Source organism: Actinia tenebrosa, unplaced genomic scaffold (genome assembly GCF_029948245.1).
Source record: "Actinia tenebrosa isolate PJP-AT-01 unplaced genomic scaffold, QUT_ActTen_1.0 PGA_scaffold1__47_contigs__length_23844297, whole genome shotgun sequence".
In the NCBI taxonomy this organism is placed as follows: domain Eukaryota; kingdom Metazoa; phylum Cnidaria; class Anthozoa; order Actiniaria; family Actiniidae; genus Actinia; species Actinia tenebrosa.
The window spans coordinates 5378333-5399480 of NW_028292578.1; the positions used below are offsets into that span (position 1 = coordinate 5378333).

Consider the following 21148-nt stretch of genomic DNA (forward strand, 5'->3'; position numbering starts at 1 on the left):
TGGTCCATTTTGGGTCATTTTCACATCTTTTGGGAAAATATGAATTATTTATCACACTTGAAAAATGGGTGTTTTTGGCCAAAATACATGGACTATAGCCCATGGTTTTTATCAATTATGGGTGTTTTTTGACTAAGTCATAAAAATTATCTTATTTTGAAAAAGGGTCATTTTGAGCCATTTTTGGCCCAAAAGTAAGGACTATAGACCATGGTTTTTGTTAATTTTTCGTGTTTTTTACACCTTTTCCTCCCCAAAGATACCCTAACAGATACAGAATATATATAACCAAAACTTGCTCTGTGTATAACATTTTAATTAACAAGCTGATTATTGCATTTGTAGCACCAACAGACCTTTCCCAAATTTGCTTGGATGTCAACAAAACAATGGTTTGAAGACAAGACTGAAGTTGACTCTTTTACTCATCAATTCCAACCCAATTTGAAACCATTGTTTCATGACCAGTAAAGTGAACTGGGACAAAGGTCTGTTGACCAGCAAACAGTGAAATATGAAACTGTGGCTGCCATTTTGGAGGACATGGAGAAGGGTCTATTTCTAAATAGGAATAGAGGTTCTATAGTAATAAATTCCATGGAGACACACTTAAATCTATCTATCTACCCTCACTTGCAGTTATCAGTGCATTTTGATGATTGGAATGAGATCATTACTTGAGATCATTTGAACTTTAGGTCAAGTGATATACAACAGTTAACACTTATTTACTGAGACTGAGGAAAACACACAGGGTGTTTTGTGTTCCTGAGACGTCGAGGGTCCACAAAACACACTGCTTTCCCGAGGTTCAAATCAATAAGTGTTTTGTTATATACAAACTGTCAAAGTACACAAAGCAATTATTTAATTTTTGGATCATTTGATTTTTAAGAACTTAGAAAAACTTAAATTTCCGGGAAAATCACTTCCAATATTGTTATTACCAGTCAACAGCAACGTACAACGTACAACAGTACAACGGCAATCAGATTATCCTATAATTAACCTGTCACAATTTGTGTTTCAATCAGCGCTTGCAATGAAAAGAGTAGTAAAGAGAATTGAAGAAAAAAAGAATGTACAGTTTGTAGAGCTGCATGTCTTGGTGACACAAAATTCAAGTCTAGCATTGCTCATAGACACTGACTGCACTAAAAGTTCAAGAATCTGTGATATAAAGCATGTGTGGCATAGTGTTGAGAGTGCTCAGCTCTCACCAAAATGACCAGGTTTGATTCCTTGACTCAAAGTCATATGTGAATAGAGTTGCTTTTAGGTTCCTTTGTGTGCTTTAAGGGTTTTTTTCCTGGTGAACTGTTTTTCCTCCCTCCTCAAAAATAAATTCTAAACTTTGTGGAACCACTGTTGATTCCCATTTTATTTATTTTCTATAAAATGGGAATCCCTTTCTTTCAAGAAGAATTGTTTGAACTAGGTACTAGTTGTCATACTGTCACATCTAATAATCTTCCCCTCTACTTATAACCTCTTTGACAGTAGGTCTGAGCAGGATAGTGTGCTCATATTGAGCAGTATAGCACCCTTTTATATCACATAAAGGTGGATATGCATCTATGATACCAGTATCACAAAGGTTCTTTAGGGCCAGTAGGTACTTGGTCTGTAGATTAATAAATACATTCTCATTAGAACTTATTTACAATTTTTTTTTAAAATTCAAACTCATACACATGCAATTAACAATGTCTGGAAACATTATCAGGAAAGTAGTTGACTAAACCAAACTTGTCCATTAAAGTGCCCCTAATGCCTGATTACAGACCCATTTAGAACAAATCCTCACATTGTCATAAACACGTTTTTCAATTTTTTTTTCGTTTCAAACGAATTTCTGATTTTTTACTGCACAAAAAAAATTGGCAAAATTCTCGTGTCTACTCACGCTCGAAATTTCAGTGCCGCGTTCGAGGAGCCTGAAAAATTGTATAGACTTCCGTCATTGGGGTGATACACCAATTTTTTTGTGGGTCAAGAGTGCTGTTTTTAAAAGTTTTAAGAAAGAAAAAATGCTGAAATATTGAGCTTTCACTTATTGTACGAGTGAATTCAACTTGTAAAAATGCGCAAGTCTTTCACTTTTGGAACAGTTATCGTAGATTTATAAATTTTACACCGTAGTGAAAATAGGAACTGATGTTTCAGACGATAGTCCTTCGTCGGAGTCAACTTTTGGAATGTATCCCCCCAATGACGTAATCACACCATTCCCCCTTTATATGAAAAGGCACGTTTTCAAAATCATTTAAACATCAGGAATGCAACCCAATTTCGACAAATTTTTTTTTTGATTTTTGCATTTTTATGAATATATCTTCAACTTACGCAAGGTCTGTGATTAGACATTAGGGGCACTTTAAGTCCTAATGTACAATGTTAGAACATAATAATATTTCGAATGAGTGACACACCACACCTTCCCATCGCTTGGACACCCCAATCCCAATAAGGGTTATTTTCTAGAACTATGCAATATATCCTCCTCAGACCCTCCCCACCCCTTGGAAATTCCAATCCCCCTCCATGGGAGGTATGGATATTTTCTTGTACTACACATATACCATCCTCAGACCCTCCCCACCCCTTGCAAATTCCAATTCCCCTGTGTGAGGATGGGATGGATATTTTACGAGTGACCGAACCATTATTCTGGGCCAGTTTAGTTCGAGCAACCAAACTCTTGAGTGCCCTTACTGAATTCCTTTCTGAATCTACACAATATATCCTCTCCAGACCCTCCACACACCTGAAAATGTACCTTCTTGGACCTATCCTTTCAAGTTTGGACCTACTAACCTGGCCAAGTCGATCTAACCATCTCCTACAAAAGGCTAAAGTCCCAAAGTTCTCATTGATGACATTCAAAAGTTGCTTAGCTCTTGGTACCCTGAAACATCCCGTAAAAAAAAAATCATTGTTATTTCAAACCACTTCCAGATGAATCATGCCATTACCTGACTTTGATTAGCCTAGATGTTATTTCATGGTTCACTACTGAATTCTAATGGAAACATTTGGGGGGGGGGGGGGGTATATATAGCAGCTGTTTATTCAACTTTCCAATGAAGTATATTAATTAATGCTATAAGAACAAAAACTCAAGAAACAAAAGCAATGTACAGTAGCAACTACAACTACCAGAATCCGTTGCACACTTTCTTTTGTTCAGTTAATTAGTACCAATTCTCATGAGGAAATACAAATTTATTTGAATAAGAAAAAAACACTTGCAAAGCATAAATTTTGGTAGTAGTAGTAAAATGCGGGCATCATGTAAATGGCTCATATTGAGAAGAAGCTGCACTAGTTCAATCAACTGACCTTAGAGGAATGTGTCCTGCTTCAAAGTTCTTCATGTAGTGAGAACAATCCATGTCGTCATGGACCACACCTCGACCTGTGCTGCCGAATGTCTCAATGGCAAAGAATTCATTTTCCTGGTTATAAAGCAATGGGTATGCTATCAAATGCCAGAAAATTGGCTCAAAATAAGCTAATTTTTATAAATTCTCATTCTCACCTACTTCAAGGAGAGATATGGGGGAGGGGGGTAAGAATTTACTCGCTTAAGGGACTTTAGCTTACCGTTTTCTGTTAATATACATATCATTGATTTTATATATTTTTGTGTAGTACGTGTAATAAATTTTCAAAATTAAATCCCTATCCCCCACCCTTCCCCCACCCATTCCCCACCCCTCCTTCACCCCTCCCCACCCATTCCCCACCTATACCCCACCCCTCCCCACCCCTCCCCACCCCTCCTTCACTCCTCCTCACCCATTCCCCACCTCTCCCCACCCATAAGCCACCCCTCCCCACCCATTCCCCACCCCTCCCCACCCATTCCCCACCCCTCCCCTCCCTATTTCCTTCCCCTCCCCATTTCCCTCCCCTCCTCTACCCATTCCCCACCCCTCCCCACCCATTCCAAACACATAAACAAACACACTGCTTTGGAGAAAATCATTGGAAATATAAAGTACCTCCATCTTGGTAGCTTCTCCACCCTTGACGATAGGTACTGTCTTGCCAGCATGAATGCGATAAGGACCAATAGAATGACCATTTAAGTTTCTAATGGGCTTAACTGAAAAAAGAAAATAGTTAAAATTGCAGGCTAATACATAATAATGCAATATTTTCCAATATTTTTCCTCAGTGTGTACAATACCTCTGTATGTCTTGCCATCTAATTCAACTTCGTAAGACTCCATCACTTCTTGTATTGCTTCTCCAACATCACACAATCTGACATCAATACCAGCTTCCTAGAACACCACGAAAACAACATTAGGATTTTATGGTATATATTTGCAGACATTTCTAATTGTTGATAGTTTAATCTAGTTTCATGTAATCACCAGTAAAAATTGAATATTAATAAAAACAACAAACAACAAACCAACTTTCACCCCCACCCCCTTAACGACAGCATTGCAACCCCAGCTATACCCTTAACTTCCTTCCCGATAAGACTGTAGTCTATTACTTTGAATATCAAGTGACTTAATTATTTCTACCTTAATGCCTGTATTGGTAGCATCCTCGACGGCAGCCAATAGGTTGTCATAACGAGGGTTAAAGGCTACAGTAAAGGCACAGTCAACAATGCGGCCTATGGAGAAAGATAAAAATCTTAATTTTATTTTTTAACTTAAAACTAATCATAAACTGATTTAAATAAGTATATAATTTATAAAGTATTGAAAAAAGTTGAAAGTTTAATAATTTAATTCCTCTTGAGAATAGCAAGTAGACAATCGATCCTCACATTGTGAGTTGAAAAAAAAAAGTGCACAAGCTGGATACCATAATCAGGGTTCGTGCTGAGGTAACCACTTAAAATTAAAGGACTATTCAAGGAGTATACATGGACCCAAAAATAAATTTTCAAGGAGTATGTTCAGCTAAATATGACAAGGTTTTACACGGTGGTTGCACATGGCCGACTTTGAGATTTTCCAATCTTTCTGACTAGATCTATTTCAGAACCATGCAAGTAATGATCAAAGCAAAAATTCAAGGGGTTTTCCAGGATTTTCGCTAAAATCGTAAAATTCAAGAGCTTTTCAAGTGCCCTTGAAAACGTGAATTAAATTCAAGGAGTTTTCAAGGAGATTAAGGAGTAGCACGAACCCTGATAATGCAAACTTAATCATTTTTTTTTATATGTAAGCAATGCAAATTACTGTACCATTAATGTGTGTTCCAAAGTCAATCTTACAAACATCATCATAGCTCAGAACTGTCTTGTCGCCAGCATTAGGAGTGTAATGTGCCGCACAGTGGTTCAAAGAACAGCCAGTAGGGAATGCAAGACCAGCTTTCAGTTTATTTTCATTGATAAGCTTGCGGCCAGCCTCTTCCAACCTCTCACTAAAAATATACATCAATAGACTTACTAAAATTTAGGTATAAAATAACTTTTATAAATCTTGTGTTGTGGTTGGTTGGGAGAGCATGCATTATGAGAGTACACAGCACACACATGACCTATTATTCAGTAATACGTCAAACTAGTATCCAAAGTAATGGTAATTGTAATTTGTATCATTTTGATAAAACACAGTTTTCTTTTTTTGCAGAGTTTGTTTAGGAGTTTTGTGTATGGCAGAGGGCAGGGCGGGGGGGGGGGGGGGCAGGTGAAATCTTTAAATGCCGAAAATATTCTTAAGACCGCCCTTGAAGTCCCCCAAAAAATAACTATTCCCTGGGCAATCTCTCATAGCTTCTTCTAAAAATTTTGCATCAACCCCCATCATTTCTCTGGAAAAATATTTCAAACCCCCCCCCCCCATTTTACTGGTAAAAAATTTTCCGATCCCCCCTAAATTTTACCTGCCCCCCCCCCCCTGCCATACAATATGAACGCAGCCTTAGCATGTCTGTGTTTTGAAGTTACAAGCGTAGCACTTAATAGCCAGTGGCTTATAAACCCAATGCCCTGGTTTCATGATCCAATTGGAATTTAGGAGTTGATTTTTGTGGAGGGAGGAAACCAAAACAAAACCCAGCAGGACTCGAACCCAGGTCGCACTGATAAGAGGTGAGCACTAAATATACAGATGGTATCAGCAACCATGCTTCATTTGTGAACACTAACATGCACAGTAATCCACCAATCAGAATGCACAATCAGTAGTATCACATTCATAATAATAAACGCAGACAGAGCTTTTAGTTAAAAAACTCGTTTGCTTGCTAGTTTTCGTTTTTGTACGCGTTTTTTAATATTTTTTAATATTTTTCTTGGTATCAATTTGTGCTATTACATTATAAAATTTTTAATTATCTTTTTCATATATAATCTTATAATCATATAACAATGTATAGATGTAAATATTTTTTTGCAATATTTTATAGTTTTCTTTTGTGATACATGGTTAAATGCATTAAGTTTAAAACTGATCTGATATTTGTACTTACCATATTTCTATCATAGTCAAGCCTGGTTTGATGTAGCTCTGAACATGTTTTCTAACTTGTCTATGGGCTTCAGCTGCTTGTCTGATATCTGTATAAATGTCTGCATGCAGACGATCAAGAGCTCTTTTCTCCTCATTGGTTTCCCTCCACAAGTTGCTAAAAATATGCAGATAATGCATTAAAAGGAAATTTTTTCCAATAATGAGCAATGATGGCAAAAAGCGCCAAAAACTAGACTTTTGTATGATTTTTGATCCCAATTTTCGTTTTAGGTTAACACTCAAAACCTTTTTTTAATAGTTAGAAACTGATGTACTATGATAAAATGCCGCTTTGAAAAATTATTTTCAATTGTACAAAAATGCTTTGTTGCATTTGTGTAAGAATGTAGCCTTGTCAGGCTTTTTTATAGAAAATATATGGGAAATAAGCAAATGAAGGCCTAAACCTCATTTTGGAATAAAATTTTTGCTTTTGGTTAACACTTTGATTCCACTTTCATTGGTCATCTCCACTTCCAAACAAGTTAAACTTTCTGAATATCAAGATTTTAGCCTTGTACAACAGCCTTTCTTCAAGAGAATAGTTTTTGGTGCTCACTGCTTGAATACGAAAAGAATTCTCTCTTAATGTGTAGTTCCAGAAAATTTCCATATCCTTACCAAGGAGGGAATTTGTAAAAGGACCCCTCTACCCCCAGTAACTTAAAATTTTCTTCCATACAAACTCTGTAATTTTGTTCTTTCTCTGACCCCCCTCCCCTCTCCTCCAGAAAAAAATATATAGATTAGCATTGCAACCTCATTAAAGGGCAGAGATAGAAAATACTTCCTGCTGGCTCAGCCAATCAGAATGCATGATTTTTAGGGTATACCAGACTGCAGAAAAAAATAAAATACAGTACGTAACTACATACTCATCCTTATAGCTCATAATCTCTCCTTCAGGATAGTTGCCATCAGGGAATAAAGTAGATATGGGTACAGTGGGTGGGTCAGTTTGCTCTAGTGTCTTACTGTTTTCTGTAGATATAATATAAAAGGTTTTTAAAATCCTGATTTCTGATAGATATTTCATTTCAGTAAGCAAACTGATACCTTGTGTGGCGGACGTTGCATCTGCAGGTTTCTTCTTCTTCTTTTTCTTCTTCTTCTTGCTACTCGTCGTCCCACCTTCAGCCTCAACTTCTTCATCTTGTCCTGTAATAAAAAAAATTAAAAATATGGTTGGTCCTTTTATTGTTTCATTTTCTTGAGTAGGATTAAAAATAAATTTTCACGATGCCCTGCCTCTGTTCTAAACTTTGTAAATATTTGTTTGTAACCAAAAGAGCTTTTAAAGAAAGTAAGTGGTTTTTGAATTCTAGGATACCACCCCACCCCCCCCCCTCCCCCCAAGCTCATACACCAGGTACCAGGGTGCCACTTCTCATCACAGGGATCATGGGAAAGAATTTTATGAGACCCTTAGAGGCCAAAAAATCCCTGAACACCACATCTTTATTATAATAGGCCCTTTGCAGCTAAGCAATCACATGCTGATTTATTCACTGTGAGCAAATGAATGAACATTTTGACTCCCATGGGTGAAATTAATTTTACTGGAGAGCAAACAAACTTTCTATAACCTGTTTCAAGAGATCGTAATAAAACTACATTTCATAACACACTGGATACACATCTTTTCATTCTGTTCTTTACATGTAGCTAAAAAGAATCACAAATTTAACATAAAAATTTTGCCCTCCAGTACAGACACGTGACCGTTAACTGCAAAGGGCCTATTCTGTTAGTACTAAAGCCACAAAATCAGTGGATATGGGAATAGAGCTGAAGTGAGGAGGAATGAACTAGTATAGGGAGACATCTCCACAGACCATCCCTTCCTCACTCTCTTTGTTTTAGTCTTTATACTTCTAAATACTAAAATATGGTAAAAGAAATTTATCTTCTTGTACAGTGTAGCACACTACCTTCATTTTCCTTGTCTTCACCACCATCTCCCACAGCATTTTCTTGGGTTTCTTTGTTTTCTGTTGTTTCTCCATTTACTACACCATCAACACCACCATTTTCAACCTCCTTTTCATCATTTCCAGCTGTAAAATAATGTAGGATTTATCTTCAGTGAATCTATAATACCTGTGTCAGATATTCATTCTTACAATACAAGATTTTCATCTAATAATAATTTCTATAAAAAACGAGTAAGAACAAATTATGGTAAATTTACATTTAATTTTAGTATTTCTAATATCTGGGAAGCAATACCCAAATCAATCAAAAGTCTTCCTTATTCGTCCTTCAAACAGATGTAAAAGGAATTCTTACTTAATAATCAATAAAAATATATATACAGTATTTATACTTAATTATTTAATTTATCTTCTTTTTTGATTTTTTTCTTTTTCTTTTTTGACCCTAAATGAAAATTACAACAGCCAACTAGAAAGCTTTAGTTCCTTTGGCTGTCGTACACTTACACCTATTATATTGTTAATTATATTAAAAATTCTAAATATTATTCAACTATATATATTCTTATAATTCTATTATATAAAATTGAAAAAAACAGTGTAAATAAACTGAAATTTAATTGAAATAAAGTGTCATGCTTGAATTAACAGTGACTTATGTATATTATAAAATAACTGCTACTGTAAAAATCTCACTAGCTATTTGATCGTTTTGGGGTTTGGAGTTTGCAATATCTATAAAAGAAATAGAAAAAAAACTTGCTTGAGCACTCGGCTGTTATAAAATCAGTCATCAAGCACTGGTGGAGCAGAACACTTGACAAGTGTTAAGAAGCACTCAGCTAATTGTCACAATCATGATTCTGCACAATTCTCCTAATAACCAGGCCCACACTAACAGTCCACAGTAATTTACATTTCAAGAAAAGACAACGATAGATTCAAAAGATATGATAGACTATTTGAAATATTAAAAACTGATACAGATTACTAGAGTGCAAACAATATAACCATGAAACTTTAGTAATACTAAAAAGCACTATTTCATGCAAATTGCATTGTTTTCTATTGTTTAATTAGCACTATTTTGTACTATTTAGTAATTAGTGTTATAATATTGTTAACCAAATTATATTATTTTGCAAGATATATATTCTGCTCCTCTAAAAGCTCCTCTTGCCCTATCAGCAAGAGAGATCATTGAGATTAATAAAAACAAAGTATAAATGCAATAAAATTAAGCGAAATCAGCATTGTCTTGATTAAAATGGGACGACTAGGTAATAGAAACTGTTCACTTTGACAAATAATCTTTTGCGCACTTCGAGGCAAGATCACCTGGTCAAGAAAGGATTCTGTAAATAATTTTTTTGGTTTATCTTCATGGTTTATAAACTATTACAGCACAACACATATTTGCATACTTCTATGCACTGGCTTTTGTACACCAAGACTGTTCCATGCGAAGCTGGCTGGGTTTACCAAACGAGGCATGTAGATGCTCATTTTACAGCATAAAGCTCGCTAAAAGTATGGGAATAAATTAAATGTGGCTAAATACTTTTGCGCATTGCACTGTAAAGGCCGGTTTAGACGGTACGATTTTCGCCTACAATTATCATACACAACACGCTCGTGCCATCCTACAACTCGAGTGGTAGCGTGTAAATCAAGCCTACAACTTGCCTCAACAGACATGAGTGTGTTGTATACAATAGTTGTAGGCAAAAATCTAAACCGGCCTTAACGATAAAACAAAAAAATTGGTTTTTTTTGTATATAATAAGGTTTATAAATAGAGGTAATTCAGATTAGGTAGATAAATTGTTTATCAAAATTGTACACCTGGCAGTCGTGAGACGGAATTATGTGTAATATATAAAATAATGATATCTATATAACTAATATTTAACAATATTTAAAATTACATAATATTTAAATTATAATATGAAATAAAAGCATGTGAACAATATCTATCATTGAAGATGTGTATATATCTATAAACTATACGTTATTTGTAAATTTTTAAGTAGCTTTTGCAGCATGGAGCAAGATAAAAGAGCTTCTAATGATATTCATTGGAAAACATTTCTTAAAAGGATTAGATCATTTAAGCTCATAGCTTGAGCTTTATGCCTTACACTTCTTGGTTCTTAATTAAGACAAATACAAATAGCTATGGGATATTATTATTAAGAAGTGGAGGTAAAAACTGCTAGTTTTTGAATTACAAACGAAGAAATCTCTAACAGGTTTTGAACACCTTAGAAAAATTAAGCTCAAAATGCATATTGAATTAATGAAGTGCTCTTTCTGTTCTGCAAAAGCAATTGTATAATAAAACACACACAACAGAGGGAAATATATCAATTGAGATTACCCTTCTTTTTCTTTTTCTTTTTCTTCTTCTTTTTTGACTCAGCAGGCTCAATATCTTGGGGTAAATCCTCTATTTTTTCGTCATTATGTTCCTCACGTGTTTCTGGTTCTTCTGTGACTACGGCCGCCATCTTGAATACCATCCAGTACACAGGGATCCCATCCATTAAAAAAATGTCCAAAAAATTCTCGCCATCCAAAACAATTTATTTTAACTAAAATAATCAAATGAATAAGATTTTAAAATAAATAGAAAAATAAATATTTAAAAAATTCAAAAATAAAGTTTATTACGAAAGAAATAAGGAATAAAATAAAAGATAAATAAATAAATTATTTTTAAAAATGTAAATGATTAATGATAATATAACGAGAGAAAAAAAAAAAGAAATGATAATAATAGTACTTTTTAAATAAAATAATATTAATAACAAGCATTTCATTAATAACTAATATTTTATTATTATCATATGAATATATAATTTTATGACCGCGAAGAACTGAGTACTAGAAAGACAAATCCAAGATGGCGTCTCTGTATTCAAGTGCGTCGAAGATCGTAGACAAAGTGATCAAAAAGAAAGGCACTATAAAGAGTCTTGTAATAGAGAGTGATTTCGAGAACAAGAAAATTTTGTACGCTCTAGTTTGTGAGACCTTAAAATGTAAGTAAAGCCTACAAACTCAGGATTTTTTGCATAAACGTTTGCTGATGCTAAAGGTTGGATTTTTCCTTAAATTTTGTAGTCGAATTTCACTCAATCGGTGCATAAATATATTATTATATACTTAATCTAGACTAAGAATTAAACTACTAACGAAAATTTATCATCCTTTTTTAAAAAAAGCTTGATGTTTTAAGGAGCACAATATCACTGGGTGGGATCCCTGTGTGTTTTCAGGAAGGGATGTTTTTTATATGGCATTTTCTTTTCTTTTTGAATTTAGACAAAAAAATAATCGATGAAATTTTAGAGCAGACAGATTTACTAAAGCTTGAAAAGCAGGTTAGTTTTAGTATACAAACTCTTGCAATTACTTTCTGTTGTTTTATTTATTGTTGGTGCTGCTGTTGTGGCTGTTGTCATTTTTGTTATGCTGCTGTTGTTGTTGTTGCTGCTGTTGTTGCTGCTGTTGTTGCTGCTGTTGTTGCTGCTGTTGTTGTTGCTGCTGTTGTTGCTGCTGTTGTTGCTGTTGTTGTTGTTGTTGCTGCTGTTGTTGCTGCTAATGTTTCTGTTGTTGTTGTTGCTGCTGTTGTTGTTGCTGCTGTTCCTGCTACTACTGTTGTTTCTGCTGTTGTTGTTGATGCTGTTGTTGTTGCTGCTGTTGTTGCTGCTGTTGTTGCTGCTGTTGTTGTTGCTGCTGTTGTTGTTGCTGCTGTTGTTGTTGCCGCTGTTCCTGCTACTACTGTTGTTGCTGCTGCTGGTGTTGCTGCTGTTGTTGTTGCTGTTGTCATTGTAGCTGTTGTTGCTGCTGTTCCTGCTACTACTGTTGCCGCTGCTGCTGTTTGCTGCTATTGTTGTTGCAGTTGCTTTTGATGTACGTTGGTGCTGCTATTGTTGTTGTTGTCTTTGTCATTGCTGTTGCTACTACTGCTACTCATGCCGATCATTATCTGGGTTTTATTTTATTAACGCTGTTTGTTACTAACAGCTAAGTAACTTTGTTTTAAATTTTCAGTTAAAACTTAGCTTTGCATTAGTATTGGTATATGAATTCCTATTTGGCCATGGTCTAAAGTGTGGTGGGAAGTTCAAACAGTGCATATCAAGGAATAAATCTAGCCTTAATTCTGCACTTGCCAGGATAAAAATAAGAGAGAAGGTATCAAGCAATGCTGACCTACTTTCTACTAAAACTAAAGTAGCTGGTAAGTAAAAAACCTTGATATAATAAAACATATGATGATATTAATTAATGCATGAAATAGAGTGGGTTACAGTATATTTAGTACTTAGGGAGCTTTCATTCATTAGCACATGGGGGCTCAACAAAATTTCAGGGGGGTTATGCTATTTTGAGAAAGTGGTTAAGGGGTGGGCTATCACATATTGAGAAGCTTTTTGACTATTCCAGGGTGAAAAAAGGGTGGGTTATGCAATTGATGCCTTTACCATGGAGAGAGGTTGGGTTACAATATACAATACAATACAATTTTATTTGGCACCTTATACTAATAGTACATGAGTGTTTGATTCCAAATATATTATAGGTATATATATATACTATGTATTAGGTAATTTTCTTAATTCATTTTCACGTATCAGCATACATTGATGAATGTATGCTGATATGGCTCTTTGTAGAGACGCTGATTTTGAATTGATTAAGAACATAAAACGACTGTCAGCGCTCATATTGTTGAAATTAATGCTGGTGTTTTTTTCTATGAACTCTCTTAAGTCGTTTCTATGAGAGTCATATAGTGGACACCAAACTAGAAAGTGTTTTTCGTTTTCTACTCCCGACTTACACACTGGGCAAATCCTTTCATCGTAAATGAGATAAGGCCTCTTATACCTCCCCGTTTCTACTTCAAGCTTATGGTTACTAATTCTTAATTTTGTAAGCGCCACTCTATGCTTAATATTGGTGACTTGACTTAAATATTCTTCAAAGTTATAATCCGTTTTGAACTGACGAAAGACTCTGAGTTTATTTTTATGTCTGTCGTCTTTCCTTTCATCATTGTGGAGATTACTCCATAAAATTTGCCTCTCAATGTCATATATTCTTTGGGTTATTATTTTTCCATATTCATACCATCTTGGAGAAAGTTCATTTTGTTTCATCCAAATTATCCCCAATCCGAGTTGTTCTAAAGTAGTTTTAATTTTTATGCTCCAAAAGGCTTTTTTAGTTTCATTTTTAATATCTTGGTAGACTTCGGCTGAAAGTTTTTTTGGGTGTAGTTCCGACTTTATAATTTTATGCCAGAATTTAAAGCTTCTACTGCATGCTTTGCATTTTAGCGGAAACCTTCCTAACTCAGCTCTGCATGCAAGGTTACTAGCATTCTTTGTCACCTTGAGGAGCATTTTGCAAAATTTCAAATGAACAAGTTCCATGGGCTCTTGGTCTTTGGTGCTTAATGTTTCGATACCCCATATCTCACTTGCGTATAGAAGTATTGGTGTAACAAGCGAGTCAAACAGTTTTATAGTTAATTTGATATTGGATGTGAAAAATTCACCCATTTGTTTTTTCATCTGAAATAGTGCCTTTAATGCAGCTTTTTTTAATTCTTGTTTTGCAAACGTAAAGTTTCCAAAGGTTGTAAAATTTAATCCTAAATATTTATATGATTTAACGTTTTCTAGTTTAGATTTGTTCAAATAGAATTGGAAGTTATTCATTGTCTTCCCTGTATTATTGAAAACCATCACTTTTGTCTTTGTTATATTAACTGTTAAGCCTGATTGTTCACAAAATGCCTCTAGCTTGTCGAGATATTTCTGAAGCCCTTTAGCAGATTTAGAGAACAGAACCAGGTCATCTGCATATAAAAGAGTACTAATCGGTTTGCCATTCAACATTACATCATTGTTGTTACACGAATTTAATGAGTCAGGCAGATCGTGAAGATATAAATTAAATAACGTAGGGCTCAGCATACAGCCTTGTTTAACACCCATATAACAGGAAAATGTCGGAGAAATGTGTCCATTTACTTTGATTGCTGATTGATCAGTGGAGTACATCGATTGTATCACTCTTAGAAAATTTCCATTTATACCAACATTTTCAAGTTTTGCCATTAATTTTTTCCTTGGGATGCAGTCAAACGCTTTTTGAAAATCTACAAAGCAGGAAAAAAGGAAATTATTTTTCTTCCGTGGCTTACTTTTAACATATTTATCGATTACGGATTTCAGAATAAAAATACTATCTGTTGTTCCGTGCTTTTTTCTAAACCCACCCTGTTCCTGTTTAATTATATTATTCGTAGTTAGGTAATCATAGAGCCGTTTGTTAAGTATTGCCGTAAAAACTTTGCCAATTGCAGAAAGGAGTGTTATTCCACGGTAATTTTCAGCTTTCGTTGGATCGTCCTTTTTATGCAATGGAACAATATATCCTAGATTCCATGAAGAGGGAAACTTTCCGTTGTCTAGGATTTTATTGAAAATTACCGTTAGGTGTCCTTTTAGTGCTTCCTTTCCCGTTATCAATAGCTCATTTGGAATATTATCAGGGCCGGGAGCTTTATGTTTCTTTAGGTTACTTAGAACTTCATATACTTCTTGATCTGTAATGGAAAAATCTAATTCCCCTTGACTTTGCGACTGTTCTAAGGTCTCCGTAGTATTTACTGCAGATGTCTGGGAGCTATTAAGCGTCTTGAAGTGATTAAATAAGTCCTTTTCGTTTGCTCGACAGGAGTTTGCATTTTTTGCTTTGCCTACATTAAAAAGTTGTTTCAAAGACTTCCAGGTGGATTTCGAATCTTTGAGGTCAAGGTTCATTAATTTTGAATTGAAATATTTGTTTTTCTTACGTCTACACATGCTTCGAAAGGACCTTTTATGGGTATGTAGATTCCTACGAAGTTGTTCATTATTTGGATTCCTACAAATTTGTTTTCCAAGAGATCGAAGATTTTTCTTTTCGTTTTCACATTCTGAATCAAACCACTTTTGTGAATCTGTATTTTCTTTAAATGCTTTAGTTTGTTTAGTTAGGGAACAAAGACCTGCTTCTGTTCCTATGCTTGTTAGGGTTTCAGTAAATGCCTTAACCATTGAGTCTACATTATCTGCGTTTTCTATTGATTCGCGTAGCGTTGCTTGCATTTCTGTAGTGCTTAAAATGTTTTGTAATTTATCGATATTTCCAGTATGCCACTTTAAGCTAGAAATTGTCGAAAATTCCCTATTTTCTTCTCTTTCTTTGTTTCCACTGTTTTTGGGGTAAAGTTGGATTTCTATTCCATAAGAAATATGACAATGATCGGATAGATCTGGCATTAGTGGATTAACCTTCAAAAATCGAGCTTTTTCAAGTAGATTTGTACTCCCGATTACATAGTCGACTAGACTATTTCCGTTGTATCGAAAACAAGTCTTTTTGCCCGTCAAGTCACCAACAACCCTTCCATTAAAGATTCGTAAATTGCAAGCCGTGCAAATATCTATTAGACATTTACCCCTTTTATCGACGTTCTCTTTGTCTTTAGAGTACCTTTTCATTTGATTGTCAATGAGATAATCATCAGGTAAATTAAGGTACTTACTGTCATCATCATTTATGTATTCCTGGATTTCCCCAGTTCGTGCATTAAAGTCGCCTTGTAGAATGACTTCACCTTTAGTTGAAAAATTAATTATATCTAGTTCTATATCCTGCAATATATCTTCATCATTCTCTTTTGCATAATTATTTGGGCTTAGGTAAATTGTGCCTACGTATATGTCATTTGTTAGATGGAAAAAGTCTTTACTTATTCTACACCAAATAACATTTTGGTTAGACGTCGGTATATAGGAAACGCCCTTGCTGATTCTATTGTTTATATATAGTGCTATTCCTCCAGCATGGCGATTTCCTGTTTTGTCACGACATTTTGTATAGTATTTATAGTCTTCTAATTTCAAGTCAGAATCAAGGCTGGCGTGTGTTTCTACAATGCCAAAAATATCATGACTATTAATTATATTGTTAACCTCTTTTAGCTTCAATTTGTTTCCAAGATTTTTGCTGTAATGCCCATGCAAATTCCAGAGTCCTAATCTTAAGGCCCCCGGCATTTGGGTTATGTGTGTAAAGCTTTCCATGTGATCTTGCCCCCCCCCCCCCCCCCCCCACGTACTAATAAACAAAAGCTCCATTACAGTCTTATTTGACAAAGAATGGTTGTGCAATGCTAACACTTCTCTATTGTCCCATTTTAGGATCAATCCCTAGATATGTGAGAGTAAACCTGCTTTTGACATCCATACGAGATGTTGTCCAGCATTTTAAGAATGAAGGATATAATATGCTGGAAATACCTCAAGATCTCTTGAAAAAGGTACTCTTATCAAATGGAAATTTATTTTATGCAGAATCAGCTGTCACCATCGCAAATACAGTAACAGAATAAACAAACATTCACAGCTGTAATAAAAAAATGTGGATTTTTTATTATATTTGGTAAAAGCAATTGTTAATCATAATATATTTTTTACCAAAATGACTATCATTCCTTCTCAATAAAATGACTATCATTCCTTCTCAATCTAATTGACTTTTTTCAAACTATATGTTTATTCTTATTCAAAAGGAAAGAAAGTCATTCCACATGGATGAAGATATCCCAGATGTTATTGTATTCCCACCAGCAACAGACTTACATAACCATCCTTTGTATTTAAAAGGGCATATCATACTACAAGACAAGGTACTCTGATGATTATTTGAAATACTTGACTGTGCTGTGTTTTGGGGTATTTGATTGGTAATAGATTGGATGGAGAGTAAATCCTCCTGCAATAATGTGTATGGGTATGCCTTAGTAACATGTCATGGATGCGTTCATGCTGAACTTTTCACATGCAGTCATAAAAAGAATACTCTAATTTAACTTTCTGTCCTTGCACTGAAGGAGAATCAAATAGCAGTTGTAGAGGCTCCTTCATCTGTAACCTCTGAAGCAGAACCAATATCTAGAATAAAAGAACAGCTGATGATTTCCTAAAACCAGGAAGAAATGTGGATTTACAAAATATGGGACATTAATGAATCTTGTTACGGTATTTTGTTTCAGGCAAGTTGTCTTCCTGCCCATGTTCTTGATCCCCCGCCAGGGAGTCATGTGATTGACGCATGTGCAGCTCCTGGAAATAAAACCAGTCATCTTGCTTCTCGCATGAATAATAAAGGGTAAAAAATAATATAGAATACTTGTATAAGGCTTAATGTGAGTAGTTAGTTGGCTTTATGATTGATAAACGAAAGGACAGATGGATAGATGGATGGACTGACAGATGGACAGATGGACAGATGGATATTCTCCATGTATATGTTTATTTTATTCTCAAATTAAATCTTTCAATTTTCCAGCAAGATACATGCTTTTGACACTGACAGTCATCGGCTTTCAACCATGAAAAAGTTAATGACCACAGCAGGAGTGAGCTGTGTTACCATGAGAAACATGAGCTTCTTGAAGGTAAGAAACAAATATTTCCTTCATGACACCCATCTGGTTGCTCAGTTGGTAAGAAAGTAATTGTTGTGCGGTAGGTTGTGTTTGGAGGCTTGGCTGAACCAACATTCAGGGTCTTAAAATAACTGAGAAGAAATTGCTTCGTAATTACATAAATCTACAAATGGTTAGATTTTCAATTGGCTCAGTCCACCACTTTAAATGCCAGTCCCATCTCTCCACACTTCAGCATCACTAACCAATATTGGGGGGATATAAAAGGAACCACTGAAGACCTAAAGAAACCATGGCAGTGACCACTCATACTAACCACATCACAATATTGAGAATTGCATAAAGCATGTTACAAGTTGCAAGTTTTTCAAGTTGCACATTGTTTGGTGTATTCTAGGTTGATCCATCAGCTGAGGAATACAATGATGTTGAGTACATTGTTTTAGATCCTTCATGTTCTGGTTCAGGAATAGTCAATAGAATGGATCACCTCACTGATGATGAAAAGGTTTGATAACTATCTATTTTACGTCTAGATAACAAAATAACTAATGTTAACTAGATTGAGCTTTTTCTTTAAAAAATGTTACTCTTTGCTTTTTTTTTTTTTTTTTTTTTTTAATTTTTTTATTTTTTATTATTCATTAATTAACAATTATTTGCCAAAGGGAAATAAAAGGGAAGCACGGGTGGTGTAGCAGTGTGAGCGCTCGCCTCTCATCACTGCGACCCGAGTTTGAGTCCTGCCGGGTTCAGTGTTGTATATGAGTAGAGTTGTTTGTTGGTTCTCTCCTGTGCTTCGAGGGTTTTCCGGGTTCTCCGGTTTTCCTCCCTCCACAAAAATCAACTCCTAAATTCCAATTCGATCACGGAATGAGGATCACAGGTTTGTTAGCCACTGGCTATTAAGTGCTGCCCTCGTGAAAAAAAGGACGTTTTTTTTAAGGCGAAGGGATTATCTGAGAATATTTACTGACCTGCATGTCTTGGAGCGGCCAGGTAAATATTCACCATAGTCACTGAGTCTGAGGTGAATAATTGTTTTAGTATAATTTTAGACTTGGATATCAGAGAATAGTCAAAATTCAGGTTAAAAAAGTTGTAGGTTATGGTATTACTTCTGCTCTGGCAAACTTCCCAGCTCAAGCAGTGATTATCAACTCATAAACACTGATCTCTCCACCAATCTCAGCACACATATGTGTCATCACTCTATATTCAGGTCTAAAATTATACTAATGTAGTTTTATTGTTATATTCCCAGGGTGATGACTTTCAAAGGAGACTGGACTCATTATCTCAGTTTCAACTCACAGCACTGTTACATGCTCTTTCCTTTCCATCTGTAAAGAAAGTTGTATATTCAACCTGCTCAGTCCATAGACAGGTAGTTATTGATTATTGCAATATTAATCAGTTCAATTACAGACTATTTTGTTATATAATACCTGTCATATCATTTTACTACCACTACCATAATAATATTTGTTGTGAATATTCTTTCTCATTAACTCATTCACAAAAATTCATTAAAAAATAAATGAATAAAATTTAAATAGGATTAAGCAGTGGCATTTCTACAGAGTAGCTCTTCATCCACTGTAATTGCAATTGGAATTAAGGAGTTGATTTTTGTGAAGGGAGGAAAGCCGGAGAACCCAAAGAAAAAACCCTTGAAGCACAGGAGAGAACCAACAAACAAGTCTACTCACCTACGACACCGAGCTGAATGGGACCTGAACCAGGTCACATTGGTGAGATGCGAGCGCTCTCACCGCTCTGCCACTTATGCTTCCCAATCATTCAAGATCTTAGGAAAGTTAGTGCTGATAAAGTGGACAAAAGAAAGTCTGCTAGGGTTTGTGGTAGTTGTAGTAAATGATGCTATAATAAAAAATGGACAATTAGGTATGATAAATGTAATGTTTTTTTGTTGTTTTTTTTTTGTAAAGGAAAATGAAGATGTTGTAAAACAAGCATTGAGTAAATCACAAGGGGAATTTGAATTATCTCCGATAATGGCAGCATGGACCAACAGGGGTCTTCCAGTATTCCCTGGTGGTAGGTATGATCATCATGCATCACGTGTCATCGCCATCATATTGGTGCATCATCTTCTTTACTTACCACTCATCATTATCTCCATCATTCCTACACATCATAATCATCATGTATCATCACCATCATATTGGTGCATCATCATCATCACCACTATCATTACCACCATCATTCCCACACATCATAATCATCATGCATCATGTATCATCACCATCATATTGGTGCATCATCTTCATTACTATCATTACCATCATCATTCCCACACATCATAATCATCATGCATCATGTATCATCACCATCATATTGGTGCATCATCTTCATTACTATCATTACCATCATCATTCCCACACATCATAATCATCATGCATCATGTATCATCACCATCATCTTAGTGCATCATTTTCTTTACTATCATTACCACAATCATTTCCAAGTATCATCTGTTATGATCTCCACCATCATGAAATTTTATGTTGCAACACAAACATCATCATAAAACTTCACTTGTACTTGTCAGTGCATTTTCGCAAATCGCGTTTCTCACTCAAATTATTATCATTTTTACAAATTTCTACTTTCACAGACTCACCGTTTTTTGGAATTTTTTTGACAGCTGAAAGGTGTATTCGTGCCTCACCAGAGGTTAACCAAACCAATGGCTTCTTTGTGGCGTTGTTCACAAGAAAAGAAGTGGACAGCGAACATACTAACGGCAGTGTTACAAACCTTGACCAAGTTAACGTTCATACTGAGTCATGCCACAATGAAGAAAAGATAAGTCCACTCAAGAGAAAAATGATGAAAAATTCCTCCAAGAAGAACAAGAAACAGAAACTTGATATGGCTTTAGAAGACGGTGATAAATTAGATAAAAATAAACTTAAGCAAGACGAAGTTTGTGATGTAACTTTGAATAAGAAATGTAATGTGAAAAAGAAAATGAAGAACAAGAAAAAGAAGAAAAAGAAAACGAAATCTGTTGTTAATTAACTCTAAGAAATAGTTTTTTTTTTCTAAAATAAAGTTAAAAAATGGTCGAATTGATTTGTAGTCAAAATATTGTGAAACAACAACAGAGTACAGTTATAGCACTACGCACTGATCATACACCACCACAGTACAGTTATAGCACTGCGCACTGATTA

At 35.2% G+C, this 21148-nt stretch overlaps 2 protein-coding genes across 3 annotated transcripts; one reads left to right on the forward strand and one right to left on the reverse strand.

Annotated features, from left to right (window-relative positions):
* Window positions 1-299: 299 nt before the first annotated feature.
* Window positions 300-10936, reverse strand: LOC116300448 (uncharacterized). The gene is made up of 12 exons (XM_031709326.2): window positions 10806-10936; window positions 8423-8548; window positions 7548-7649; window positions 7367-7472; window positions 6451-6606; window positions 5219-5400; window positions 4545-4639; window positions 4196-4292; window positions 4008-4111; window positions 3343-3458; window positions 2818-2908; window positions 300-1624 (listed from the first exon to the last, which is right to left on the reverse strand). Exons 1-12 carry the CDS (start codon window positions 10933-10935, stop codon window positions 1463-1465), a joined length of 1467 nt encoding a protein of 488 aa, XP_031565186.2. The 5' UTR covers window position 10936; the 3' UTR covers window positions 300-1462.
* Window positions 10937-11330: 394 nt separating this feature from the next.
* Window positions 11331-21037, forward strand: LOC116300441 (28S rRNA (cytosine-C(5))-methyltransferase). Of its 2 annotated transcripts, none has more exons than XM_089032960.1 (11): window positions 11331-11469; window positions 11753-11811; window positions 12485-12674; window positions 16696-16814; window positions 17067-17183; window positions 17550-17665; window positions 17846-17954; window positions 18343-18453; window positions 19210-19332; window positions 19898-20006; window positions 20617-21037. In XM_089032960.1, exons 1-11 carry the CDS (start codon window positions 11331-11333, stop codon window positions 20991-20993), a joined length of 1569 nt encoding a protein of 522 aa, XP_088889086.1. In that variant the 3' UTR covers window positions 20994-21037. The 2 variants fall into 2 exon arrangements, with proteins under 2 accessions (XP_088889086.1, XP_088889087.1); XM_089032961.1 differs by having other exon boundaries at window positions 19898-20010; window positions 20617-20722.
* The last annotated feature ends 111 nt before the right edge of the window (window positions 21038-21148 follow it).